Source organism: Halichoeres trimaculatus, unplaced genomic scaffold (assembly GCF_033239565.1).
Source record: "Halichoeres trimaculatus isolate MK-OKI-2021-1 unplaced genomic scaffold, fHalTri1.1 fHalTri1_scaffold_16, whole genome shotgun sequence".
NCBI lineage: Eukaryota > Metazoa > Chordata > Actinopteri > Labriformes > Labridae > Halichoeres > Halichoeres trimaculatus.
Genome location: NW_027437194.1, coordinates 31,172,938 through 31,199,688, shown reverse-complemented (window position 1 = coordinate 31,199,688; position 26,751 = coordinate 31,172,938). Strand labels below are relative to the sequence as shown.

The window sequence follows — 26,751 nt, the reverse complement described above, 5'->3', positions numbered from 1 at the left end:
GTTTCTATGCACACAGAGGAATCTGTTTTTTTTATATACCATCATACATGATAAATAAACTGTATGTATCCATGTTTCTGGTCCCTGCATCCTAGCAGTCAGCACGTGATGTTCCTGTTGAAAATCAGAGCGCAGTATGAAATACCAGCGTTGCATTGCAGATATGACATATCAACCTCACTCAAGGGGAAGTAAGCATTAGAAAATATCAAACATGTCAAACACCTCAAAAAAACTGGCATGAGATAATCATTCGGGGTTTCTCCCTGGAAGACCTGACCTGTCTGCTCCACTCACAATAAGACAGCTCCTGCAAATATGGCCTCCATGTAACAGTTTCTCAAACACTACTGTAGTTTCAACACTCGCAGGTACAGAGCTTGACATACGATGGATTCTGCCCTGTCAATGAAGACAGTTTTCATCTTCTCTCATATTTATTTTGTTTTATTAATGCTATCTGTGATGGATGTGTAGGCCATATTTTTAATGAGCTTTTTGTTACTTTGTTTTTCAGTAGTGTATAAAGTACTTGAAAGCCTTACTTGAGTAAAAATACAGATATCTCACCTGAAATATACTTCTGTAAAAATGAAAGTCACCCACTAAAAATCACTTGAATAAAAGCCTTAAAGTAGCTCAAATTAAAAGTACTTAAGTGTCCAAATTAAAAGTACAAAAAAATCAGCTAGAAATAGTTTCCTCTATCATGCTTTATGAAGATAAGTGTCCCAGTGCCTCCAGCAGATGTGATGTAATGTGAACTATGTATAAGACATGTCACAATGAAATAAAAAACATCAAAGGTGATCTCCTGTAAAAAGTTTTTCTCTGTTTCTTTAGCATGTGGAGAGCGGTGGAGGTCAGTGCATGGGCTGCAGGTTCAGAGGAGAGGAAAGCTTAGCCCACTACTCTCCGTGGTCCTGTGGAACCATCGGCCCCTGCCTCAGCCCCTTCGAGCCTGAAACACTCACACACACCTCGGCTCACTCCTGTTCCGAGCACTCGGTGGGACAAAGAGAAATTTTTCTTCACTGAGGCGGTGCATCTGTGCCTCTGCTCTCTCTGACACCCAGTGTGGTTTCTCCTGCAGGATCTGGACGGTAAAGGAGGAGGAGGAGGAGGTGTTGGCGTTAGCAGTGTGGGGAAGCGTTGGCTGCATTCTTTGGATCAGTACCGGCGCTTGAAAGATGAGGACCCAATTATTCCCTTCAGTGAGGGACCTATGATTTCAAAGTGGGGCGCCATCTCCAGAGCAGCTCGCACAGGCTACCACACCACCGACCCTGTCCAAGCTACAGCCTGCCAGGGCAGTGCCAGGACCACGCCCATCAACTTTAAAGGTGACCACCATGTTGAGTTTTTCATTGCATTATCCATAACATAAAGAAAATTCATATAATACCTTTTATCCCCCAAAGACTATAACCCACACTTGGATCACAGCGACTACAGGTGGAGCTCAAGAGGCTCAGATTCTTCCAGCCACTCCAGTTTTCTTGAGAGGTAACCCCCCCCCCCCCCCCCCCCCCACACACACACACACACACACACACACACACCCACACACACACACACACACACATACACATTATAACACAACCATTCTGCATGGAGATGAGTGGGGAAAAGGACAGTGAGCCTTGCTATCGTAGCTCTGTGCTGCTATTCCATTCTCATCCCTTTATTATTGTTCTGTGGACTCTTCCTCCCTGTGGTCAGTCTAAAAATAGACCTGCTATCTGGCTGGAATAACCCACTCTGCAGCCATAAAAGGTGTCAGGAAAGCCCTCTGCTCATGTCTCTGAAGCTTACGCAACTCCTGATGGAGCATTTTAGCATGGCTACCTTCATTTCATTTCCTGTTATCCGCCATCACCAGGTCATTTGCTCCTAGCGCGATGATTTATTGGGTTTCACTTGGTCGTTGGTGTGTTTTGGTGTTACAGTGAGCTTCACGGCCGTCGCACGTCAATAAGCAGTGGAGAGAAAATTGTGTCAGATCTACAAGCCCCTCAGACCACTTACAGCCAGCATCGAGACCAGGCTGAGAGAGAATCTGACCCTGGTCCAGACATTGAGCTGGAACTGTGTGCACTGGACATGGAGGATTCAGACCACCAGGAAATTAAGTCTCAGGTTGGTCTGGTTCTAGGCAGACAAGCTGAACTAAGCACACTCAACCTAACATACACATGATCTTTATTTTTTCCATCACTTCCTCTCAGGATTCTTTAGACCTGACCACCCAACAGTCTCAGGATGCTTCCAACCTCCTCTCACCTTCCTGCTCCTCCCCGCTCCTCTCTTCTCCAGTGAAGGAGCACCCCCAGTCAGACAGTCCCTCCTCAGAAAAGATGGACCCTCACCTGCTGAAAAAAATGGCCTTCAGGTGAATGATCACGGTAATCGAAGGCCCAATCTCAATGTCCACACTCACACACTCTCTGACTATGATGCGTGTCCCTGCAAAAGGTGTGAGGGTTTAGGGCTGTCCCACAGTGGAATTGTAAAGTGCATGAGAGCTCTCATGCTGGCTCTCTGAGCTGAGCCCTTAAAGGGTGTGACCCTTTCCATAAGTCAGTATGGTTGTAGACTTACGGTGAGGGAATTACCCACAGTTCATTGTAATGTGACGTGAAACCATAGAAACTCGAGGGGGAAGCCCAGAAATACGGCAGAGTAAGCAAACGTTTGACATGGAAATTGAAAAATGAGAGACAACAAACAAGAATCGCAGAAATTAAAACCAATGTTGATGCTTCATAAATTTGTCTGCCAGAATAAATGTATATAACAGCTTTAGTTCTTTAAACACTCTGTATGTGCAGTGTCATGAATACTGTCAGATTTTTTATATTCATATTTTTTCAGTTTAGTTAAGTGGAGAAACTGTTTTAAATTATAGGAGTGTAAAGGTAGAATGTCAGATATTTCAATCCAAAGCTTGTCCAATAACAACTCATACTGCTGCTTAAGTCTGGCAAACGTAACATGATTTTTCATACCTTCACACATTTAGAGAGCACACACTGGATGATAACAAAAGACAGATCACACAAGATCTCTCTCTTTGATCTTAAAGTGTGTGTGGTGTTCTTTTTTTTCACTCCGGAGCAAACTAACACACTAACAGATTCTTCAGCAGAGTATCAGCTTCTCCACCCTCAATATTCCAAATCTTGGGTAGTGAAACATGACTTCAGTGTAAACAAACATGACAGACAAACGGGAAAAAGCATTGATGGTTGTTTTCGGCCTCTAAAATGTCAGAGAATAAAATTCCACAAAAAAGGAAAAATCAATGATGGAAAACAGTCATGGAGACAGCGGGGACATGTACTGTATGAATAACAATGTGAGTTGGAGGTGAGTCAGTCAGTCGCTCAGTCAGCTCAGTCAGCTCAGTCAGCTCAGTTAGCTATCGTCTTGATTGGCGTTGCTCCTGTACGTGTGACATCACACGCTGTACCTGCTCGGCTCCTCTCAGAGCGCCCCACACACTACAGGATTCTTAGTCACAAATATTAAACATGTTCATTATCTACTATCTCTCAATCAGAGGCCTTCAAAGCAGCTCCGACTGGACAAAATCACTCTTACCCCACCCCACACCGCAGGAAAATCTCACACCATGTCATTTGCAGACAGCAGACAATCCTTTGCTGGCTTTGATCATAAACCAGGACAAAAACCAGCCCCATTATCCTGTAGTGTGTACCTGCCTATAGGTGAGCTCCATGATAACATGCAGGTTCTGTGAAGTGTCAAAGTGCAGTCCCAATCTGAGTTATACCATTTGAGCCCTTGCAGACTCATGCAGTCGGACACTTTCCAGATGATCACAATAAAATCTGTAAGGACCCAGGGCTCAGGGTTTATGGGGGACATTGAGATTCAGCCTGTGTTTCACAGGATCCCTCCTGGTCTTTGACCCGATGAGCCGGCAGTGTGGGCACTTCTCACTCTCTCCTCTTTCCTTCCATCCTCTTTTTCACTCTCTGTTTTCCAGGAAGTCTCTGTCTCCTGGAGGGTTGGTCTCTGGAGGTTTGGGTGTTGGCAAGTTGCTTATGCGCACAGGACCTCCTCGAATTGGGGACACCTCTTCCACAAGGGTTTGCCCTGAAACACCAGTGACGGAGATGCTGCTGAACGGGAGCTAAAAGGACTTGGAGCCAGGAACCGGCCTGCACTGAGCTCTAGCTGGGTTACTTGCTCAAAGCTGGATCTTGGTTTTCCAGCCTGCATACATGTCAATCATATAATAATAATAATAAAAATGAACAGATAAGGATCAATAGCAGCTGCACCACATGGCAAAGAGCAGAGAAATAGTGTTATACTGCCTTCAAATGGGAGACTTTAACAAATGAATAGCTCTACAGAGAACATGTTTTTATTTTCATCCCCTGATCATTATTTAAAGGCTTCCCCGCCTTTTCACAGAAAACCCTCTCAGTATCCAGTTTTATAAAATTCAACATGGCTTAATGAAAAGACTCAGGCTGATTGGCTTTTTTAGATATAGCTTTACATCATCTGTCCATCAGAGAATATTAGTTTAAATCCATATGCTATTTAGAGCAACATGAAACAGAAAAATAACACCATTTAGAATTTTAAATCTTTTTTTAACATGATGAAAATCTGCTTTTTTAAATTTCATTTATTTTTTCACATCTCTGTATTACTTTCATTTTTTTGTGCACATTAGCAAGCTTACACAATGATTCCCTCACACATCCAGATACAGCTGCTTCATTTGATCCACTGTTTGATGTTTGTTTGTTGATGCCTTGCAAAATTTTCAAATATTCCCATAAATAAAGAAGACAAAGAAGACATCCTAATACTAACAAGCTTAAACCCCCTGACAGGAAACAAAAAGCAGATATCAGAGGTCTGAAGCAGCACTCTGGTAACTTAAACAGCTCTTCTTTTATGGTTTAAACTTTCTCTTAAATGTTGACCTTTGGTTTCTGTAGACTGTTGTGTGATCATGAAAATGCGGTGGCCCAGTCACATCTTTGTCAATGATTACTACAGTGTAGGTCAGGAGGAATCACACAGAGATACTTCATTCAGAATCTGCTGCCTTTCATGTTTTTAACAGGCTCGTACTGAATCTCTTAAGTACCACAGTTTTTCTTTTTCTTTTCACGGATTTTGCTTTTTGACTTGGAGATTGAGCCTTTTAGCAACTGCCCGAGTAAAACACTTTAATGTAAAATCACTCTTGACAAGTAACAATGTAGTTAATCATTGTGTGCCTGTGGTCTTTATGGCATTTAATCCCACTGTCTGTGAGTGAGAGCACCCGTCAAACCACAGAGTACAGTTTGAGCGCAGGCTGTCACCCACACACAGCAGACACAAAGTTTCCGCGGTGGTCTTTCTGTTTTTCTAATGTGACCTTTGACCCTGCCCACAGAATTGAAAGGTGTTGGCTTTTGCTGGAAGTGACATTTTTCTAGCTCTTGGTGTTTTCTGTGCTTTTAAATCACCTTTACACACAGTATTACAGTCTTCAGAGGATGTTTTGAGCTTAAACCTACCCAATTCACTTCTCTTGATTTTTCTGCTTTTTTTTTCTTTTAGGTCTCATTTTTTTTATGAATTGCTAACTTCTGTGAAGTTGTGTGTCAGGGTATTTTGTATCAGGGTCTTTGTTACTCTGGTTTGTGTGCTACGTTTTACATTTCAAAGACAAAACATCATATCATTAGAATGCTGTCTGCTTTATTTTTGTTTCGTGTAATGTGGCAGATTTTCAATCACAATCACTCCGAAATCTTGTATTGAGTAAAATAGGCAGATAATATTTGGATCCTTTAAGCTTCCTCTTTAATTTCCTCTGAAACAAACTACAGTGAATTCTCAGCATCAGTCTTAGCTTATTATTAAATAGAGGACATCAGAGCTGCTGATGAAGCTTGTGTACAGTTTGCTTCGTGTTGACTTTACAGACTGGAGAGAACATGCAGAGTATTAACATTTGTGGGGTATTTAACCCATCTTCCACTCTCCAAAGCTGGGGAAGCATTTTAGCGTGACATAGAGTTGTGAAAGTCTTTTGCAGGGGTCATTTCTAAGTTAAAGAGATAAAAAAAGCTGCTGTGGGGATTTTGCTGCCCAGCTGCCCATCTGTTTACAACTTCACCTCTGAAGTCATGTAAGTGCCATGCTGTGTACAGTACCGGACAACCAGCCCCTGCTGTTTTCCTAAAGCTTTTCATATTCCTCAAGTGCAAAGTACAAGAGGCGGGGAAAGGCTGTGTCAGAGATGAAGGAGTGAGATCCTTTTCTTGTAGTTCTGCTGTAGTCCATTGGAGGGGGCTAGGTCCTTGTTTGTCTGAAACGCTCAGGGAAGACTTCAGTTGCTCAGCTACTTTGGCTTTTTCACTTTTCATCACTGAAATCTTTTGTGAAGGTATTTGCCTGTTTTACATTTGCTAATAACTGGCTCTTTCATCCAAAGCATAAATGGTTTACTGATGATTATATTGTTTGCCAGTGTTTACTTTGCCTGTGTTTTCTTTTGCCTCTCTGTATAAATATTGGCTTTGCTATTCCTGTTCTCATGGGAAAGGGCTGGGCACTACTGTATGTGAAAACAGTATTGTGAGTATTGAGCTAATGTGTCGGTGATACTCCCTGTTTCTTTTTAAGTGTCTATGGAGCACTGCTGTGCTGGATTACTGCACTGCACTAATTCCCATCCCATCACTGCCAGCGGGGGGCCCTCTGCACCCTTAAACCCTCGTTTTCTTCCTGCATCCTGCATGCGATATAGTCCCTCTTGTAATGGTGGAGGAGTATTGATGATTCTGTAGTTGTGATACAACACTCCGTGCGCTGTAAGAGTTCTGCACATGCCCACTGTGTGGCCACGTCAAGTGCTGAAGTTCGCTTGCAGCATTTTACTTGTTTGCTCTTGAATTTGAATTATTGTTTGATAGAGGTTATATTAAAATGATGACTCTTATTGTTATTACCACATTTATTGGTTGTTGTGGTATTTTTCATTCTAGGTATTTTCTGAGTCTGCTTCTTTGTTTTGAATTTGAGAATTTGCAGATTTTTTTTATTGGACAAGAGAGTGTGTCATTATTCTATATTGTATGGAAAAAGCCTGTTTGTTGATTGTGAAACATGATGAACTGATGTTTTCTGACTATTCATGTCTGTATTAGACATTTTATTTGCAAATCTATTGTTCGATTGAATTGTAAATGAACTATTAAGAGATGGTACACATCCGTCATTGTATACAGTCTGGCACCATCATTAGATGGACTTATAGTATAGACGCTCATTTATACAACCTGTGATAATCAGATATATTTAAATGTTTTAATCATTGGGACATTTGTGTAATGTTTCAGAATGAGGAAAATAAACTCCTTAAAGAGACAGCATATCTAAAAACGTCCCCGTAATGAATAATACTGTTACGTATTCCATTTATTTCCTTGGAAATATCACATTGTGAAAGGTTTCCCTTTTTACTTACTGTAAGGGTAATGCAGGACTGAAGTGACTTCAATCTATGGTGGTGATGGTTATGTGCTGTTAATGATTGAAAAGACTGTTTGAGTTGCATTTGACTGATTCTCGTGTGTGTTTTTATCTGTATTACACTGACTTACAGACAGCTTGGCTGAGCAGTATCCTGCTTCTGTGTTGCACTGAGAGATGGAAATGTGAAAAGTATGACTTCAGCACATGAAAATGCATGCTTCAATAAAAAAAAAAAAAAAAAAAAGGATGATGCCTCTTTTGTTATGCCTGTCATCTTTTTTGAATGTTGCTTTGTGTCAGGAGTTGGTAGATAACACAGGCAATTTACAGGCCCTGAGGAGAGAAAGATTTCATGATTTACGGCACGTGTAAGGGTGTGTCTCAAAGCTCCAATGTTCCATTCTTCCTTCCTCCACTTGCGTCCTTCACTTGCGTCTTAGCCCCTACCTTAAGGTTGTGTCAATTCTGGCAACCCCTACAAATGACTTCATTTCTCTTAGCTGACCCTTTCATTTGCTTCTGAGGCGTTGAGGGTCCTCTCCCTTTGGGAGAAGGCACCATTGTTTTTGCTCCGTTTCTTTATTTTTAATTTTTAAAGGAAACAAAAACAAAGTTAAAAAAAAGTTTACCCTTAAGATAGTTTAATAGGCAAACGTCACTTTTAGATCATTTTTCATTTTTAATGTTGAAGAAAAAGTAATTTCTGAGCATTTACTCAATTCACCTGACACGTTTCCCTTGGTAGTGTATTCAGATGTTGAAATTTTGTTTTTATAAATAATGCTGATGGCTTGTTGGATATCAGTCTGTTTCACTAACAAGTAAAAACTCCTCACAGTAGTGGGGCAGACAGTGCATAAATCCTCTTTCGTTGTCTCGTACTGTGGAGCTGTGTTGATGTAATGTAGTTAATCGTATTATGCAAAAATTATCTTAAACTAACTAAACATTAACTAAACACAGTAGGGTACCAAAATCTATAAAACTCACTTTAAAATCAAAGTGAAAGAAGAATTACAGGTCACTTACACGGTCAATTTAAATCCTTAAAACTGCAGATTTGTGAGTATGTGTGAGTGGAACCATCTGTGCTCTGTATCGACCAGCTTTTAAAATGTTAGAGAGGAGAAAAGGAAAGCTTTGTGTTACAAGCCTTGACTGGCTGGACAGGAAGGGCCATCATGGTCACAACACAATGAAAGCAATGGGTGTGCACAGCAGCTGACTGCCGCGGTTTGGAGTCTGAACCCTGGAGATTAATCTCCCCAAATCTGCTGTAAACACACACACACACACACACACACACACACACACACACACACACACACACACACACACACACACACACACACACACACACACACACACACACACACACATCAAATGATGCCCACTTCCAGTGTGAAGTAAGAGTAAGGGGGAGGGACTCATAGTCATCAATTACTTATTTGGGTAACTTGTGATTGGAGTTCGTAGTCCAGAACAAATTATAGTAAGAAGAAGAAGACTTGCTTTGAACATCAAAGAAAGAAGACAGCTCACTTTATTCTGACGCTAATACTCTTCACTGTTCAAAATCCTCTAACACAAAATCAACCGAAATGCCAAATATTTTTGCACTCGAGATTATCTTAAAAACCAGGGAAACGAAATATTGGTAAATGTTATTTCTGCAGCATGCTGTAACATACTCTGTCTGAAGCTCATCCTGCAGCAGTGGTCTAAGCCATAGCTCCAAAACTTTTCGATGCATCACTACCAAAACAGCCTAGCCAGAGACTGGCAAACCCCTGCCATAGGAATACACAAGCAAGCCAAGCCAAAAACAGAAAGAAGGGCCTGAAGTGTTTAAATTAGCCGATCAGTTGTGAATTAGATAACCAAGTTGCACATCTTGCTAGTTTCCTAAATTAATCGATCTCAACTGACACTAGTGTAATTTTAGCTTGTGGTTTTATTTAAAATCATTTTTTTGTTCTTTTTTCCCAGAATAATTGATTAAATATACTGTTAAAATAGCTTTTGGTTTTGAAAGGCATTTTGCTACCCCCTATCAGAGTTTCTTGACCCTCCAGGGAGTCTTAACAACCACTTTGGGAAATCACTGGTCCGGGGATAAAAAATAAGTTGTAGTAGTTTATAAATAGTGTTTTCATTCTAAAAAATATAAATTTTTAGTTTTATCTGTTTCAGAATGACGTAAGGCTTGCATTGTAGCCCTGAGAAGGAACTGGTTTTGTTTTTTTGTATACCAAAGGTTTTGACACCTGCTTGATGAAAGGTGACACTCATGTCATTTGATGTAGGATGTGATTTCCTCAAGACACCTCTGAGCATCCTGCCTCCTGTGATGCTAAGGCCTCCCCTCCCTCAGCTTAGGCGACAGAGGAACTGACAGGCGCAGGCGCAGGCGCAGTGCGGGTGTAAGCGGGTTGGTCGGGCTTGTGTTTACAGCTCGGCTGGATGCTGATGTTGTTAGGAAAGTGCAATGTGGTGTCAACTGCTGTTGGATTAAATATAACTGTGGGAATACAGGTAAGCTGTTGAACACTTGAACATATCTGCGTATTTCGTGGTCAGGGTGACTGTGTCTTTAGTTGCGAGGGAATTTATCCTCCTTTTTGTTGCTTGTAACTGCCAGGCTAGCATGGCCAGCTAGCTAGCTAGCTAGCTGTATACAGTAATGGCCTGTGTTAAAGCCTCCTCCAGCGGCGGCCTGTCCGTGGATTTATTCAACAAATTGTAGTTTAAATTGCATTTTGCTTTTGTTTGATCACAATGGTATGACATAGTTCAACTTCGTAGTCAGTGTGTAGTATGTCATTCTCGAAGGACTGTGAATCGATAACTGCTGAGCAGCTATCTGAGCTAACGTGAGGTGGGTTGGTAACGGCTACGTTAACTGGGGCAATAAGTTAACGCCACAGCTAACTGGAAATGTGCACGCCCAACGTTATCGAGCAAGGAGGTTGAAGTTATGAGTAATTTCTCTGTCAAGATGTTCAGAGTGTGTCGAGGCTTTTCAAGGCTAACGTGCATCTAGATAAGTAGGTGTACCCACTGCGACAAGAAAACCAATTAATGTATGCTATCAGTGTAACGCTAATCTGCACGAATGTTACCTTTAACTTAAGTTTACACATTTATAAACTGTGACTGTAACATCAGTTTATAACATATATCCTCTATATTTGTGGTACTAACTTGGAACTTTTATCGTTTCGTAGGCAAGGGGTATGGATGCTAAATAGTGTCATTGCTGAAAGTTACCGAGTCTCTAAATTGCTCACATGAGAACGTAATACAGAAGTACAGGTTAACTAATATACCGGTGATAAAGATCTTTCCCTTTGGCCATAACTGCTGCAGTTTTATCCATCTGTGCTTTGTATGTTTGATATGATTTATCGCATGTAAATATCAGTTCTGTTATTGTCACATGATAAGGAAGGGAAGGGGAGGGATCTTTTGGAAGAGTCGAATGGTAAAGTATACAGATATATAAATGTGCTCACAGGTAAATATACTTTAGCCGAATATGTCACCTATAGAACCAACTATTTTCATTTTTTTTAAATCTGAATATTATCACAACTAGATGGCCTCTTTTTATTTAAAACTTTGAGCTTCTTTTTATATCCTTTTCCTGATTTCTAAGGTCCAGTGACCTTTTCATCACAGTGGCTCAGTATCCAGAAAGTCTGTGCAGCTCTGGATAAAATGTGCAAGGCTCTCTTCAGAAGTAAAAAAAAAACAAACTCACTATTTGTACACAGTAACCTCACTATTTGTACACAGACACCAGGTACAATCAAAAAAGTCACAGGTGTGGACATTTACCTCTTATAGCCATTTAAACCTGTGTGTGTGTGTGTGTGTGTGTGTGTGTGTGTGTGTGTGTGTGTGTGTGATTATTAAGCTAAACATTTAAGGGAGTGCACACTTTTGATTCAGGCTGTTTTGGTAATTTCAGTGATCATTGTGATTTAAAAAGAGCATACATACTTGTGTGCTAATAAACGGCTTCACCTGACTGTTATTTCTAAAAAATAGAGAAGTTATCTGCATTACCATACTTCATAGTGTCATATTTTGGAAAAATAGCCAATTCTTCATAAAATCTACAAGGGAATGTTAACTTATGAGTTCTACTACTGTGACCACTCACTGTAACTTGAACAACCTCAGTTTTATACATTGAAAGAACTTTTCTTGTCCATCTCAACTAAGATTATAAAGTATAAAAAGAAAACAATGCTGTTATACATCTACAAAATGGCTTTATGAGTTTTTTTTTTTACATTTATTGTAATGATTTCAGTAATCCCTAAGCTGTAATGATTATTTTTCCCTCTCCAATCATAGTAATACAATTAACGTCACTGTAGCTAAATAGGTGTTGTTCGCTCAATGCCTGAGGCTACTGTCATTGCCAATAACAAGGTTGTTACCAAAAGCTCCTCTCAGTTGGACTACTTCCTAGTTAGAGATAACACGCAATGAGCAAAATGTGCCAACTGTCTCTTTGTTTAACTAAACTCAAGTTTTTTTGTTTTTTTTTTTTGTTTCCTGTATAATATCTCACCTACCCCAGCCTCGTGTTCTTTTCTCATACTCTGTGCCATGTCAACTCCTCCACTTGGGGCAGGATCTCATCCCCGACCCGGAGAGGGCACTCCACCCTTTTCCGGCTGAGGACCATGGACTCGTATTTGGAGGTGCTGATTCTCATCCCAGCCGCTTCACACTGGGCTGCGAACCGCTCCAGAGAGAGTTTAAGGTCACGGCTTGATGAAGCCAACAGGACCACATCATCTGCAAAAAGCAGTGATCCAATCCTGAGGTCACCAAACCGGACCCCCTCGACACCCTGGCTGCGCCTAGAAGTTCTGTCCATAAAAGTTATGAACAGAATCTGTGACAAAGGGCAGCCCTGGCGGAGTCCAACCCTCACTGGAAACGAGTCCAACTTACTGCCAGCAATGCGGACCAAGCTCTGGCACCGGTCGTACAGGGAACAGACAGCTCGTAACAAGCAGCCTGACACCCCATACTCCCGGAGAACCCCCCACAGGACTCCCCGAGGGACACGGTCGAATGCCTTCTCCAAGTCCACAAAACACATGTGGACAGGTTGGGCAAACTCCCATGCACCCTCAAGAACCCTGCTGAGGGTATAGAGCTGGTCCACAGTTCCACGGCCAGGACGAAAACCACATTGCTCCTCCTGAATCTGAGGTTCGACTATCTTACGGTATAGACCTTACCAGGGAGGCTGAGGAGTGTGATCCCCCTGTAGTTGGAACACACCCTCCGGTCCCCCTTCTTAAAAAGGGGGACCACCACCCCGGTCTGCCAATCCAGAGGCACTGCCCCCGATGTCCACACGATGTTGCAAAGTCGTGTCAGCCACGACAGACCCACAACATCCAGGGCCTTAAGGAACTCTGGGCGGATTTCATCCACCCAGATGAATCTGAGGTTCGACTATCTTACGGAATAGACCTTACCAGGGAGGCTGAGGAGTGTGATCCCCCTGTAGTTGGAACACACCCTCCGGTCCCCCTTCTTAAAAAGGGGGACCACCACCCCAGTCTGCCAATCCAGAGGCACTGCCCCCGATGTCCACACGATGTTGCAAAGTCGTGTCAGCCATGACAGACCCACAACATCCAGGGCCTTAAGGAACTCTGGGCGGATCTCATCCACCCCCGGGGCCCTGCCACCGAGGAGCTTTTGAACCACCTCAGCAACCTCAACCCCACAGATGGAAGAGCCCACCCCATCATTCCCAGACCCTGCTTCCTCCAAGGAAGACGTGCCGGTGGGATTGAGGAGGTCTTCGAAGTATTCCTTCCACCGCATCCACAACATCCCGAGTCGAGGTCAGCAGCACACCGTCCCCACTGAGCACAGTGTTTACAGTGCACTGCTTCCCCCTCCTGAGATGCCAGATGGTGGTCTAGAACCTCTTCAAAGCCGTCTGGGAGACGTTCTCCATGGCCTCACCAAACTCCTCCCATGTCCGGGTTTTTGCCTCGGCGACCGCCGAATCTGCATTCCGCTTGGCCTGTCGATGCCTGTCTGCTGCCTCAGGAGTCCCACAAGCCAAAAAGGCGCGATAGGACTCCTTCTTCAGCTGGACGGCATCCCTCACCACTGGTGTCCACCAGCGGGTTTGGGTGTTGCCGCCCCGACAGGCACCAACCACCTTACGGCCACAGCTCCGATTAGCCGCCTCAACAATGGAGGCATGGAACAAAGTCCATTCAGACTCAATGTCCCCTACCTCCCCCGGAACACAGTTGAAGCTCTCCCGGAGGTGGGAGTTAAAGCTCTCTCTGACGGGAGAGTCTGCCAGACGTTCCCAGCAGACCCTCACGATACGTTTGGGTCTACCAGGTCTGACCGGCATCTTCCCCCACCATCGGAGCCAACTCACCACCAGGTGGTGATCGGTTGACAGCTCCGCTCCTCTCTTTATCCGAGTGTCCAAGACATGCGGCCGCAAGTCCGATGACACAACTACAAAGTCGATCATCGAACTGCGACCTAGGGTGTCCTGGTGCCAGGTGCACGTATGGACACCCTTATGCTTGAACATGGTGTTTGTTATGGACAACCTGGGACGAGCACAGAAATCCAACAACAAAACACCACTTGGGTTCAGATCGGGGGGGCCGTTCCTTCCAATCACGCCCCTCCAGGTCTCACTGTCATTGCCGACGTGAGCGTTGAAGTCCCCCAGTAGGACGAGGGAATCCCCAGACGGAGCACTCTCAAGAACTCCAAAAAGGGTGGATACTCTGAACTGCTATTTGGACCATAGCCACAAACAACAGTTAGGATCCGTCCCCCCACCCGAAGGCGGGGGGAGGCTACCCTCTCGGTGTGAACTCCAATGTACAGGCACCGAGCCAGGGGGCAACGAGTATCGCCACCCCTGCCCGCCGCCTCTCACCATCGGCAACTCCAGAGTGGAAGAGAGTCCAACCCCTCTCGAGAAGGCTGGTTCCAGAGCCCTTGCTATGCGTCGAGGTGAGGCCGACTATGTCTAGCCGGAACTTCTCAACCTCGCGCACCAGCTCAGGCTCCTTCCCCGCCAGAGAGGTGACATTTCACGTCCCTAGAGCTAGCTTCTGCAGCCGAGGATCAGACCCCCAAGGTCCCTGCCTTCGACTGCCGCCCAACTCACACTGCACCCGACCCCTATGGCCCTTCCTGCAGGTGGTGAGTCCACGGGAAGGGGGTCCCACGTTGCCTCTTCGGGCTGTGCCCGGCCCCCATGGGGCCCGGCCACCAGGCCCTCGCCATCGAGCCCCACCCCCAGGCCTGGCTCCAGGAGGGGGTCCTGGTGACCCACCTCCGGGCAAGGGAAACGTTAAACCATTTCTGTTTGTCATCATTAGGGGTCTTTTTGAGCTACTCTTTATCTGGCCCCTCCCCTAGGACCTGTTTGCCATGGGAGACCCTACCAGGGGCATAAAGCCCCCGACAACTTAGCTCCTAGGATCATTGGGACACGCAAACCCCTCCACCACGATAAGGTGGTAGCTCACTCATGGAGGGGTGAATAATGTTTATTATTGTTATTATTATTATTACAAATGTTAACAGGGTTAAATTCTTGAGCAAGTATTTGCAAGTGACCTATGCACTGAAATACACAACCCTGATTTGTGTGTGTCCCAGAACTTGTTTTTTTAATTTTATCTGGAGAGGTAGGATCAATGCTTTACAAAGACGCTTTCTTTAACATATAGTTCAGTAAACATCTAACCACTGTGGTATATTCAGTGTACACAACAGTGGACTAACGCACATGATCTTTGAAGGGGACATATCATGCTGATCCCTGATTTAATACTTACATATAATATAATAAATTTGAACACAAGACCTTTCACCCCCTGAATTTTCAAAGAATGAGATATTGTATTTTTTTCTGATATCCTAGAATGAGATTTGATGCCTCTGAAAATAGGAAATTGACATTTGGCTTCGAGATTTCAATCGTCGTGACGACACGAGGTTCCTTTCTTTTTATTGGAGTAATCTGATAAAGCAGCTCCTCCTCTGTGATGCCAGTTAGTCACACAACCGCCACCGAGGGATACACCCACCAAGAGCCGAGTATCCCCCCTCAGATGCTGGATACAGGGACTCTGCTCTGCGGAGCAGCTCGGCTTTACATGGTGAATTAGCAGTTAAAACACTGGAGTTTTAGCAGACGTCGTAATACTTGTGAGACTGTGATATTTGCATGCTTGTTCTGACATGCACTGTGAACCTGGACCACAATAATGCTGCGGTAATAACATAGTGATGAACTGACGGTAGAGGCGATCTTTAGACTACACTTTCAGCATGATGGATAAAACAGACAGAGAAAAGTGAAGGTGCAGGATGGAGCCCTGTTATAGAAATAGTTTATTGGTGAAGTCTGCCTATATTTCCATGTATAAACTAAACATGTTACAGTAACGTTTTGACTCACCACACTGAAGCGTCCTGAGATGATCTGTGTCCAGGTGGATTTTCTTCCTCCTGAACTGCAGAACCGTCCGGGTCTGACTCGGGGTCCAATACAAAAGGACGTATCCTACACTCTGCCATTTTATTAGTGCTATCAATGCCTTACGGTGAAGTTTTGGCAAACAGCAAACTCGCTCGGTCTGCTCCATTCAATGTGGCAATTTTGTAAATACTGCCATGCTGCTAAAACCAACCCCTGGCTCTACCCCCTCCGCCCCTCTGATAGAACTGACCAATCAGAGCACAAAGGGCTGCGACGTTGCGAGGTTACTGGAGGTCATTCTGGAAACAGAGCGTTTCAATGAGATCTTCAGAATGGCCTAAACTGAGGATATTGAGAACGTTATTGTGGGGCAATGAAGGAACTAAATGAGTTGTACTGAGGGCAGAAATGCTTTACAGGCATCCTAGTCTGGCAAAGTGAAAAGGAGAAACAAGCATGATATGTCCCCTTTAAGTTTAGAAGAAAGATACTAATTCTTTTTCATTAAACTACGAGAGTCAAAGCTAGAGCCCAACCAATATGGGATTTTTGGGGCCGATGCCGATACCAATACTGGGGGCAAAAAAAAGCACTGTTACAGTGATAGCGGCCATATGACCTAAACTGTTGTCAGAGCACATATACACTTAAACTTATAATCCAGTCAGACTTAAAGGTGGTAGTTTAGTTCTTTATTGACGGGCAGAGCTGAACCAACATTGTTAAGCTAACAGAGGAGCGGCTCATTGCAGCCTTTACTCTGTCTCTGTGGTGAAAGGCAGGCCTGCAGTGTGTGATCTGAGCAGTCATGTGAGATTCATTGTTGTGTGGCATGAGGTTTCATTCATGGATAGTTGACTGGAGGTATTGATCTGATGCTTTCTGGATTTTCACTGCACACATATGATCTTATTGAGGTTATGCACAGTTAAGTGCATGTTTTTTTTGTTTGTTTTATGATTAATATCATAAAGAGCTACTCCTCTGTTCCTCATATTTTTTGTATCGCACTTCTTTATCACTTTGTTTTTCTTTTCCTCTCCTTCTGTCCCGTTCTTCCTGCTATCTCTGCCTTACTGAAATCACTGCTGCAAGGCAAGTCAGCAAAAAAGGGACTGTGTTTCAAGCCTGAATGCTCTCTGCCTGTGTCTGGCTGTGTCTTCCTCTCCCTCCTGAGGTGCACACAGGGCCCAGCTGGCAGCCCAGAACAGCCCGTTCAGCTGGAGAAGGGTAGAGGAGAGGAAAAATACGGAGGGATGGCCACACATTTTTGAACACAGATTGATGTAAGATAAGCTTGTAGAAACATGTACTTCCCCTTTTCACTCTGTGACAAACAGCTCAGTGAGCTTACACCTTTATTCAGTGATTTTCTCACAAACTAAGGGTTCTCTGCAGCAGCAGAAGACACCCAGACTACATCACACCAAATACTGTCATCACTTTACTGATCAGCCGAGTTGGTAAAACCTCAGGTCTGCCACAGCGGACAATTTGGTTTGACTTTGTTCTCACCATTTTAATTTTTTGTGTAATAGTACATAATCTGAGTTTTCACACATTATAAATTAAGAATGCAGTGCACATTAGAGTCCTGCACTGGGTCGGGTACCCGCAAAAACAGCTGATTTGCGGGTGGTTTTTAAAAACTTTTTTTTCCCCGGATTTGGGGGGAAAAAATAACATGCAAGTCAGGTCGCGGGTTTTAGTTTGACATATCATACACATACATCATTGACAATAAATACAATAAAATAAAAACTTAAGTTGTAAGCTGGTTGTAAGGCTGTGACCATATAGACTGTAAAAAAACATGGACCTCATCCATAAATCCGTAACATGGTGGAAGGCTGAGCCACGCTATCCAGTTCTTATAATACATCCATGGTTGTGACATGATCACGGCTCGTACCTGCTGAGCGTCGCTTAAGTCTGGACAGAAAGTAAGTCTACCATTACACATGTAAAGGTCCTATAAGAGATTAAAAGTTTAAAAGCATTAAACATAAAAAACTAATGATTTTACAGTTGTATGTGAGAAGATCACAGAGGGTTGATGATGGAGCTGAAGTCAGGCTTTTATTGGAAGAGTTGCTTCATTCAGGTGCGTTGTTTACTCACTGGCATCTGAACTATGGCGATATAACGTTCAATTTTCAGACAATATGTGTCAAAATGATTACTTTAACAGTGTTTCCCACAGGATTTTAGGAGACTGTGGTGGGGGAGTCTCTGACCCTCGGCGGTTTTAATGTGTGTGTACGTTTTTAAGCGCGATGTATCGCCCTTACAGTAAGTGCAGTTTGGGACCATGGACATGAACATACGCTGATAAATAAGAACTTACAAAGGCATATCAGAAATATTTTAAATTTGATTCAGAAACAAAACCAAAAACTCACTCTCTCACAATAGTTTGAACAATTTACTGAACAACATTTCAACAACAGGTTATTTACACTATTTCCATGATCTGTGATCCGTTATCAGGCTACTGAGACTGTAGCCTACCCTTATTCTCTCACCTGAGTTAACGAGGTGTGTGTTTGAAGCTGATGAGAGAAAAGAGAGCACCAGGATGTGAGTAGGTGAAAGAGAAGCAAAGTGGAAACCCTTTATATTGTTTTAACATCTTAAAAAAATATTTTTTTGGGATAAAGGGTCAGATTACGATTCTTCTTCTCTCTGCTCCCTTATTTGGATTTAGGAGTGTTGTGTTTTCTTTCTGTTTTTTTCTACAGTGACTGCAGAAAATAGTCTAAATAAATAAAGATTCCTAAATTTGCTGCAGCCCACTTCATCACAAAATGTAGCCTAAATCAATGAAAGATCATTTTCTTACTGATATTTCCTGATATTGCTGTGTATCTGGCTTTGAGAGAAATTCAGCTTCTTCCATGCTATCTCCGTATATTGTGTTCACCATCTTACGCTGACGTCACCATAAAATCCCACAGCGCACATGGCTACTTAATATGCACGTACTGATTTGCATTGACCATATATAGTTATGTTCGGGCGGGAAAGGAGGCGTGCTCACGCCACCATATTCACGCTTTTCTCGGCGCGGTGTGATTTATCACGGAGAATAGCGTGCAGCTGTGTGTACGCAGAGTTTGATAGATCTGAAAAGAGTGTTGGTCGTATCCACGTTTTGCCTTTTCGTCGTAAGTGAAACTTAAGAGGACTTCTACACGCTTTAATAAATGAGGCCCCAGGAGAGGAGAATATGAAATAATAAGCCGCGTCAGCTCGTTGGTATTGTACAGGTGATTGTACTGTGTGCCTGCACTGACTCTGAATGCACGGTGATAATGAAACTCTGGAACCGAGACGTGCGCGGTGCAGCCATTCCTCTTCCCAAGAAGGGAGGCAGACAGCGCAGTGAGATACTGTGTCCACGGCCGCAGTTAGCATGAGCGCTAATGCCCAAAAAAGAAGTTGCACGTACCTCAGAGTCAGACGCCCCGCTTTAACGTTGCTGGAATCTGGTTTGCGGCAAACGTAACAGGTAAAGAGCGACGTCTATGAGTGTGACCAGTGCGCGTGCACTCTTGTTCTCGCCTGTTAACGTGCGGTAGGAAAGTACAGCTGTGTAATGGTCTGACAGAGTGACGGATCGTATTTTTGTCTCCATATGAGACTGTGGCGGAGCCAAATGAGACTGTGGCGGGCCGCCACAGTCTCATTAATTAATGGGAAACACTGCTTTAAATAAGGTTAAGGGTTGGGCTGAGGGTCGTGTTTCAACGGGTCGGATCGGGTTGCGGTACTAATCGGGCTGATGTGCGGGTTTGCAGTTCGGGTGCGGGTTTGTACGTCCCCGAGTCGGGGCGGGGCGGATCTTGAAAATTGGACCCGTGCAGGACTCTGGTGCACATACAGAGTGCTTAGCCTAGGGGTGCACCTAACCCATCCTGGTATCGGGTATCGATGCCGATCCAGAAAACAACGAATGATAAGTAAGAGCCTGACGAGAACCCCTCCCTTATGAAGGTGACCTTTCTGGGCATATTTTGGTTTCCCTGTAAAACAGAAAATGGATAAAGAAATCAGTTGTGTGCCAACATGGTTACCTTACAATCAGATGTGTGCATTTGTGCATCACCCCTGTAACTTTTTTTAAACTGTGGACATTTATCCCATGGAGCTCATGTAAGCTCACACTGCACTTCCTTGTTACCTGTTCACATTACTCAGAGCTGGCCAATCAGGGGTGAGAACCTAATTCTGGGTTATGTAATGAAAACTAGGAATGAACATTCAACACTTGTTGGTCACAGATATGAGGTGCTGTAGGAAAAATATTTAAACCTCCAAACAAATATGTACTTATCAAAGTTTTATTTAAATTGTTCTTTCTGTAAAAACAGTAAACATACTTTAACTTAAGCGTATAAATTAAAGATATATAAACTGACTTCACTGTTAAAGCTTTCATATAGAACAGGGACTATGGGGTCTAAAGGGTTAATATGGTGTAGATTTTTTAGTTATCCACCACTTTGTTTTTTTTTAACAAATAATAAATACAAAAACTAGGTATTTATACGAATGAATCTTGATTAAACTAATTGAAAACATTAACAATGGATTAATGGACAACAAATGAATCATTAGTTGCAATCTGACATTGAGTGCAGAATACAAAGCTTTGGTTGACTCGTAATTGGTGTCAGTGTGTGGAGGTAGTGACCGTGTAGTAGGGCTGGGCGATTATGGTAAAAATAAAAATCCCGATTATTGCAAGTGATATTGAAATCACAATTAATATACACAATTATTCCTTTATTCAAAAACTTCAGTACTGATTTAAGCACAACTTTAAAGAACCAGCAAGTGGCGCATACAGTATTACTGATACACATAAGTCACACACACTCGCTGTGGCTGCACATGGAACACAGAAGAGCTATGAAGCACAGGAACTTGCATACATCTACACTGTGTGGTATATTAATTGTTTTTCTTCGATTATATTGTTTTTATGATTGTCAGATGGCAATCACGATTAAAATAGAATTAATTGTCCAGCCCTACCGTGTAGAATCAGACTCAATACACAAAGGAAGGTTTCATTACCATTACTGGATAAAATCACATTAACTGCTGCAACTGAATAAAGAAATGAATATTTTCTTAATCGGCACAGGATAATAAAAATGATAAAAAAGAGTCAGTTGTTAAAGTGATCAAAACAAATGTGTAAAGCCGTCTCTCATTATCTGACTCTGAGCCCCAGAGTGAATTTGGAGTCTTTCTTTGAGAAACAGCCACATGAGCTGTGAAAATATTTGCCTGAGTATTACCCCTTTTGCCAGAGGTGGTTTGGACTAAACACAACACTGTGGATGACAGGGTTTTGTTGTCATGGTAACAAAAACAACTGCGCTCTATCAGAGTGACCTGCTTCCTGCTTCTCTCCCCTCTCCATCTCCTCGTTCCCCCTTCTCTCTCTTTCTCCCAGTTCATAGACTTCCTGCTTTCTGTTAAATCTTCATCAAGCAGAAAGTGAAATGACATGAGAGGGTGTAGGTGGGAAAACAGAGACAAAAATGAGGCAGTAAAATTGATATTCATCCAATTCAACCCTGTCCCTCACATGCTTAAAAATGTCCTCCAGTGTTAAACACTAAACAACCTTTCAAGCCTAAAGAAGCCGTAGCTAACATAGCAACAGCCAGTCTCATATGAGTGGGTGGATTGTGTGTCTTGTTGGCAGTGTAACAAAGCTCTGTAAAGGTTGATAAAGAACAGTGTAGCATGGCAGGAGCTGGTAGAGGGCTGTTTTTAAGCCACTGGAGGAAAGCAGGGTGACAAGGCACCCATTATATGCCTGCTGGAGCCGGCAGCTAGTCAAAAGGTGGAGTCAGGGGGATTTGTGTGTGTGCATATGTGTGCCTGTTGGTGAGTGCTTATTTGTGTTCATGGTACAGCTGTTTGTGTGTGTGTATGTGCGCATGCAATCCAGTGAAAAGCAGTGCTACCAGGAATCACTGGAGCTGATTATCCTTTTTAATTTTATACAAAAGACCAAAAGTTGTTGAGAAGAAACTTCTATGGCATGCATATGTTGTAGATTAGCTGACTCGTTATAAGAAGACTTGTGACACTGTGAAGTCACTTTTAGTTTGGGAACGACCATTTTGAAGTCTAGTGTTTAAGATTCTGGCTCACAGCATGTTGGGATTTTGGGTCAGATCAAGCAGCGTCCCCCAATTTCAGAATATGAAGCCTATGTGTATTTGAAAGACTGCATTTTTCAAGGGTCTGCTTGAAGCTGGCATGTCTGGTTGCTTTTGCAGTTTTCAAGTCTTTCATCTGATTTTCATTTTGGGGCCTGTTGACCTTCTACCAAAGCATTCATCCATCTGATGGTAATGCATTAACCACTTAGGGCTCTAATTTCATGGCGCAGCGCAGGGGGTGCAAGCCTGGCGCACCCAGAGGCGCTCATTTGATTGGTGAAAACAGCGCTCGGCTGTGTTAAACCCACTCACGGCTTTTCTCCTCCCTCTCTGCCATTTGCGCGGAGGAAGGCGTGCGCCTCTCTTGGCACTGCAGGAAACTTGCAAAGTGCGCCGGTCATGCCCTGTCCACGCAATGCGCCTGCAATTGCGCCTGGTCTATGAAATTAGAGCCCTCTGTGTCTAAACATGGTCCTATGTGACTTATAGTCTGTTTAATATATGGATGCAGTCTCTGTGATGTCACCCAGGCAGGTACATCTAGTCCATTTCTGCACTCACATGTGGATTAACCAATAGGCAAACAGTTCAACCCAAGACACACTCAGGACCCCCCCCCCCCTCATTTAAATATTATTTTCTGCTGTATTTCATGCTGGCAGTGTCAGCAACATAAGATAAATGAATATGTGAGCAGAGCGCTTTATTAACTTATTTATTGATATATAATTCTATTTCCACATGTATTTTTGTATTATTTTTTACTTTTATTTATTTATTTACTAATGTGTCTCATTCTTTTTCTTTTTTTCACTTTTCCTAATTTTTATTTTGCCAGTTTTGGTCCTCCATGACATCTGTCAGTCAAACCAGGCACCTCTACTCAGGTGTAAAAAGAACGCAGGTGCAGGGTACCTTTGTTTGATTTTGTTGCTGATTGGTGTATTTCCAATCAAGCTTATTATTCTTAGATATAAGACAGAGGACACAAACTCATCAAGTTTTTATCGGAGGCAGAAGGAGTAGACTACACACTCAGGGGAAAAGGGTGCCAATTATAGAAACGGCAGCAGCTGCCTTCGGACCAGAAGTAAACATCTGCCTGTCTCCCCATAATGAAAGCCTGAGCAGATAAGAAGAGACTGAGGAGAGATACAAACCTTTATCTTGGATTGCTACAGAGCCTGATGCTCTTTTTCATTCGACTTGTAAATGTAATATATTTCACCTATTTTTCAAGATGAGCTGTTTTTCACTACGTTCTAGATTTAAATATCTGAGCACAGGTTTCAGAGGTCAAAAGGTGTTAACTGTCTGATGGTTTAAGGATTGCTTTGTGTTTTACACTCAATAAGACAACTCGTGATACCCTGTGACCGTGTGCCTTTGCAATGCAGGAGGAAAAAGTCTACCTTGCAAAGAGAGGAGAACGTGGCAAAGCCATCAGTGAAGCTCACACCGTTTCTGCTTTTAACCTTATAATAATATTCATGCCATCAGTGATTCAAATGTTCTTGTGCTCAGAAATATCTTTTTGTTAAGGTTCAGTCTTGGTGATAAAACAGTATTATCATAACCAATACAAATTAACTGCTTTGACGTTTCTGCTGTAAACCTTTTTTCTATTACGTTTTCATTGTTCAACCTGATTCCAAAAGTAAGGGCAGCAGAGATTAAAAGAAACATCTGAATAGTAAATAGGAGTGCAAGGGCAGTGCTTTTTTGAGAGCATCAATGGTTAAAGAAATAACTGTTCGGGGTACGATAAGGCTGGCATGAAGAAGAAAAGAGTGGTATAAGACAAAAAAAGGAGAGGGATGAGGAGGGAGGATGTGGAGGGAGTAGAGGATGGACACGGCCAAAAATAACTTGTTTTGGTCTTTTTCTTGAATCTCTGCCAGAACCTTCTGTTGCTCCTTTCTTCCTGTGTTGCGCACATCAGCGCCTCGCTCCCTCTGCTGTAACAATGGAGGTTCACCTCATTTGCTTTTGAAACTACAGATGTCCTCAACCTTACCTTTTTGTGCCCTACAACAAGGTTACATTTTGAGGTTTCTGACTGTTAGAGATGGATTTAAACTGCGAATGACCAACTGATTCTTTTTCACCCTTCCTGGTCCTGATCTGTAACATACCACCTCTGCTTAGGTCATTGTCATGTCTTTTGCTGGCTTTAAAGGGGCTGTAAGGAGCTTAAAAGTGATCTTGAAAAAGTCTTTCTTCTGGATATATGCTTGATATTAATCCGCACTTTAAAATGAGATTTTCAGCACCAATATTGGTTATTTCAAAGTGCAGGAGAGCACCAGCGAAAGGTTAACACAGGGGCTAAACTGTTTGTGACAATGTTGATTCCAACCCACAGTCAGCAGTTATTCTCCAGTGGTCTGCTCAAACTTGAGAGTCTATCAATAAAATAATGAGTGAGGTTACGTTAGCTCTGCTTGGTAGATGACTGGCAGGACGGAACCAGGATTTACTAATGTTACATATAGGGCTGCATGATATGGCCAAAAAACATTTCAATATTTTGAGGCTTTGTTGATACACAATATATATCTCAATATTTGATCTCTACTATAAATGCCTTGATAAATGTTAAATTCGACCCTTTGATGCATAAAATGACACCAGTACAATGATCCAAACAGACCCTTCAGTTGGATTTTTAAAATTTCCATGCAAAAAGGAGAAAATCAGAACTAAGTTAAGTTTAGCTACATTCTGACGTCTGAAACATTTTCCAGACTATAGGTACTCAGTGGTTGGGATATAGTCATTGTATACATGCAACAACCCGCGACACATTGAGCATATTCGATATACAGTTGTGTGCGAAAGTCAGGGCACCCCTCCTTTAAAAACACCATATTTTATATATTAGAAAATTAACATTCATATTTATAGTCTTTCCGGTATATGGGAAAAATGAAAATATTGTAAGGACACATTAATGCATAGTTGCACTTAATTTTATAAATTGAACAAAATTACAAAAATAAAAAACATCATTTTTGCATGTGCAAAAGTTGGGACACCCTTAGAGTTTAAAATGTCAGTTTCTTTTTACAAGCTCAGACCTTCACCAGCTCATGATCCAGAAGCATGTGTCAACAATTGTCATAATTAGCACCAGTTGGTGCCAATTTCAGGGATTTTTTTAAATACGGCGACTCCACAAACCATTTGCAAACACACAGCAACAATGGGTTCCTCTAAGAAACTGTGTGATACAGAAAAATTGAAAGTTATTGACGCCCACAATGCTGGGGAGGGCTACAAGAAGATAGCAAAGCGTTTTCAGCTTGCAGTTTCAACAGTGTGAGGTATAATAAAGAGATGGCAGGTAAGGGGAACTGTGAAGGTCAAGATGAGATCTGGAAGACCAAGGAAACTCTTGGAGAGAATTGCTCGTAGCCTGGTCAGAAAGGTAAATCAAAACCCACATTTGACTTCAAAAGATCTGCAGGAAGATTTAGCAGACTCAGGAGTGGTCGTGCATCCTTCCACTGTGCAGCGATACTTGCACAAACAAGACTTTCATGTAGGCCTGTCACGACAACAAATTTTGCTAGACGATAATTTTCCAAAATATAATTGCTGATAAACGATATTATTGTCAATATTATTTTGATTTTTTTTTTCATTTTTTCAGTGATGTAATTATGATAAACGGGATAATAAAGTGAGTACACCATATTAAAAGCAAGAAACTTTAATTTCTTAAGAGTATTTAACTGTAATTAAAAGGTCAGGATCTTTTAAATAAAATAAATTAAACAAAAAATATGATAAATTTAACAAACAAGAAAGAGAAAAAAAATACAATGAAAATGAAATGGACTCTCTTTTAGAAAAAAAATACATGTCAATGAAAATAATTAATACAAATCAAAAACAATAAAACATAGACCCTGTCTCTAAAGAAAAAATGAAACTCCAAAAAAAACAACAACAAAAAAAACTATAGCCTAAATAAAAGGGGGTTTATACAGTTCCTGAATTGTTTGCAACATGTACTTTTCCCCAGTCAATCCGTACTGTCTGTCAAACATTTTCTAACATTTCTGGCTTTCAACCGTATTGAAGGGCTACATTTCTTTGGTAATGTAGCTGTCTTTGAGCGCCCACCATTTAGCGCTTTTATTTCTATTTACTTTTCAGACCAAAAGCCTCAGTAAGAGCAGATGGTCAAAGAACAAGGCTCCGCTGCACCTCCCCTTCTTCTTCTTCGCCACTATTTTCAAACAAATGCGACATATCAGCTCGTTGGTGTTCATGAGCTCACACTTTGTTCATTCTGATAAAAAAACAAAATCTTCCCACACTGGGACTGTGGCAGGTGGCTTAAGAACTGTATCTTTCGTGCCATCACTCATAATAGCGCGTTTCCTCCTTACCCCTCAGGACGCTCGCTTCAGCTCTCTCCATGTGTACGCGCGAGCAGCCCCATCTTCACCCCAAAGATCGCATTTTTCACAGATGCTCACTCCACTATAAATCCGCTAAATCCGCTACAGAACC

General features: G+C 42.4%; 2 protein-coding genes across 7 annotated transcripts in view; both read left to right on the top strand.

Annotated features, from left to right (window-relative positions):
- Positions 1 to 7,732, top strand: part of rc3h2 (ring finger and CCCH-type domains 2) — a 45,770-nt gene extending 38,038 nt beyond the window's left edge. For 2 of the 4 annotated variants that reach the window (XM_074690334.1, XM_074690333.1), the window contains exons 15-20: positions 844 to 1,008; positions 1,094 to 1,343; positions 1,422 to 1,508; positions 1,943 to 2,139; positions 2,229 to 2,392; positions 4,013 to 7,732. In XM_074690334.1, the coding sequence (XP_074546435.1) occupies positions 844 to 1,008; positions 1,094 to 1,343; positions 1,422 to 1,508; positions 1,943 to 2,139; positions 2,229 to 2,392; positions 4,013 to 4,163 (1,014 nt within the window). In that variant the 3' untranslated portion in view covers positions 4,164 to 7,732. Of the gene's footprint in view, positions 1 to 843; positions 1,009 to 1,093; positions 1,344 to 1,421; positions 1,509 to 1,942; positions 2,140 to 2,228; positions 2,406 to 4,012 lie in introns of all 4 variants that reach the window. The other 2 variants (XM_074690335.1, XM_074690336.1) reach the window with 2 other exon arrangements.
- A 2,204-nt stretch (positions 7,733 to 9,936) lies between these two features.
- The window catches only part of rabgap1 (RAB GTPase activating protein 1), a 125,957-nt gene continuing 109,142 nt past the window's right edge, over positions 9,937 to 26,751 (top strand). For 2 of the 3 annotated variants that reach the window (XM_074689963.1, XM_074689962.1), the window contains exon 1: positions 9,937 to 10,056. Coding sequence is in view for 1 of the 3 variants with exons in the window: in XM_074689964.1 (XP_074546065.1) it covers positions 9,985 to 10,056 (72 nt within the window). In the remaining 2 variants the exon portion in view is untranslated. The remainder of the gene's footprint in view (positions 10,057 to 26,751) is intronic. The other variant, XM_074689964.1, reaches the window with a different exon arrangement.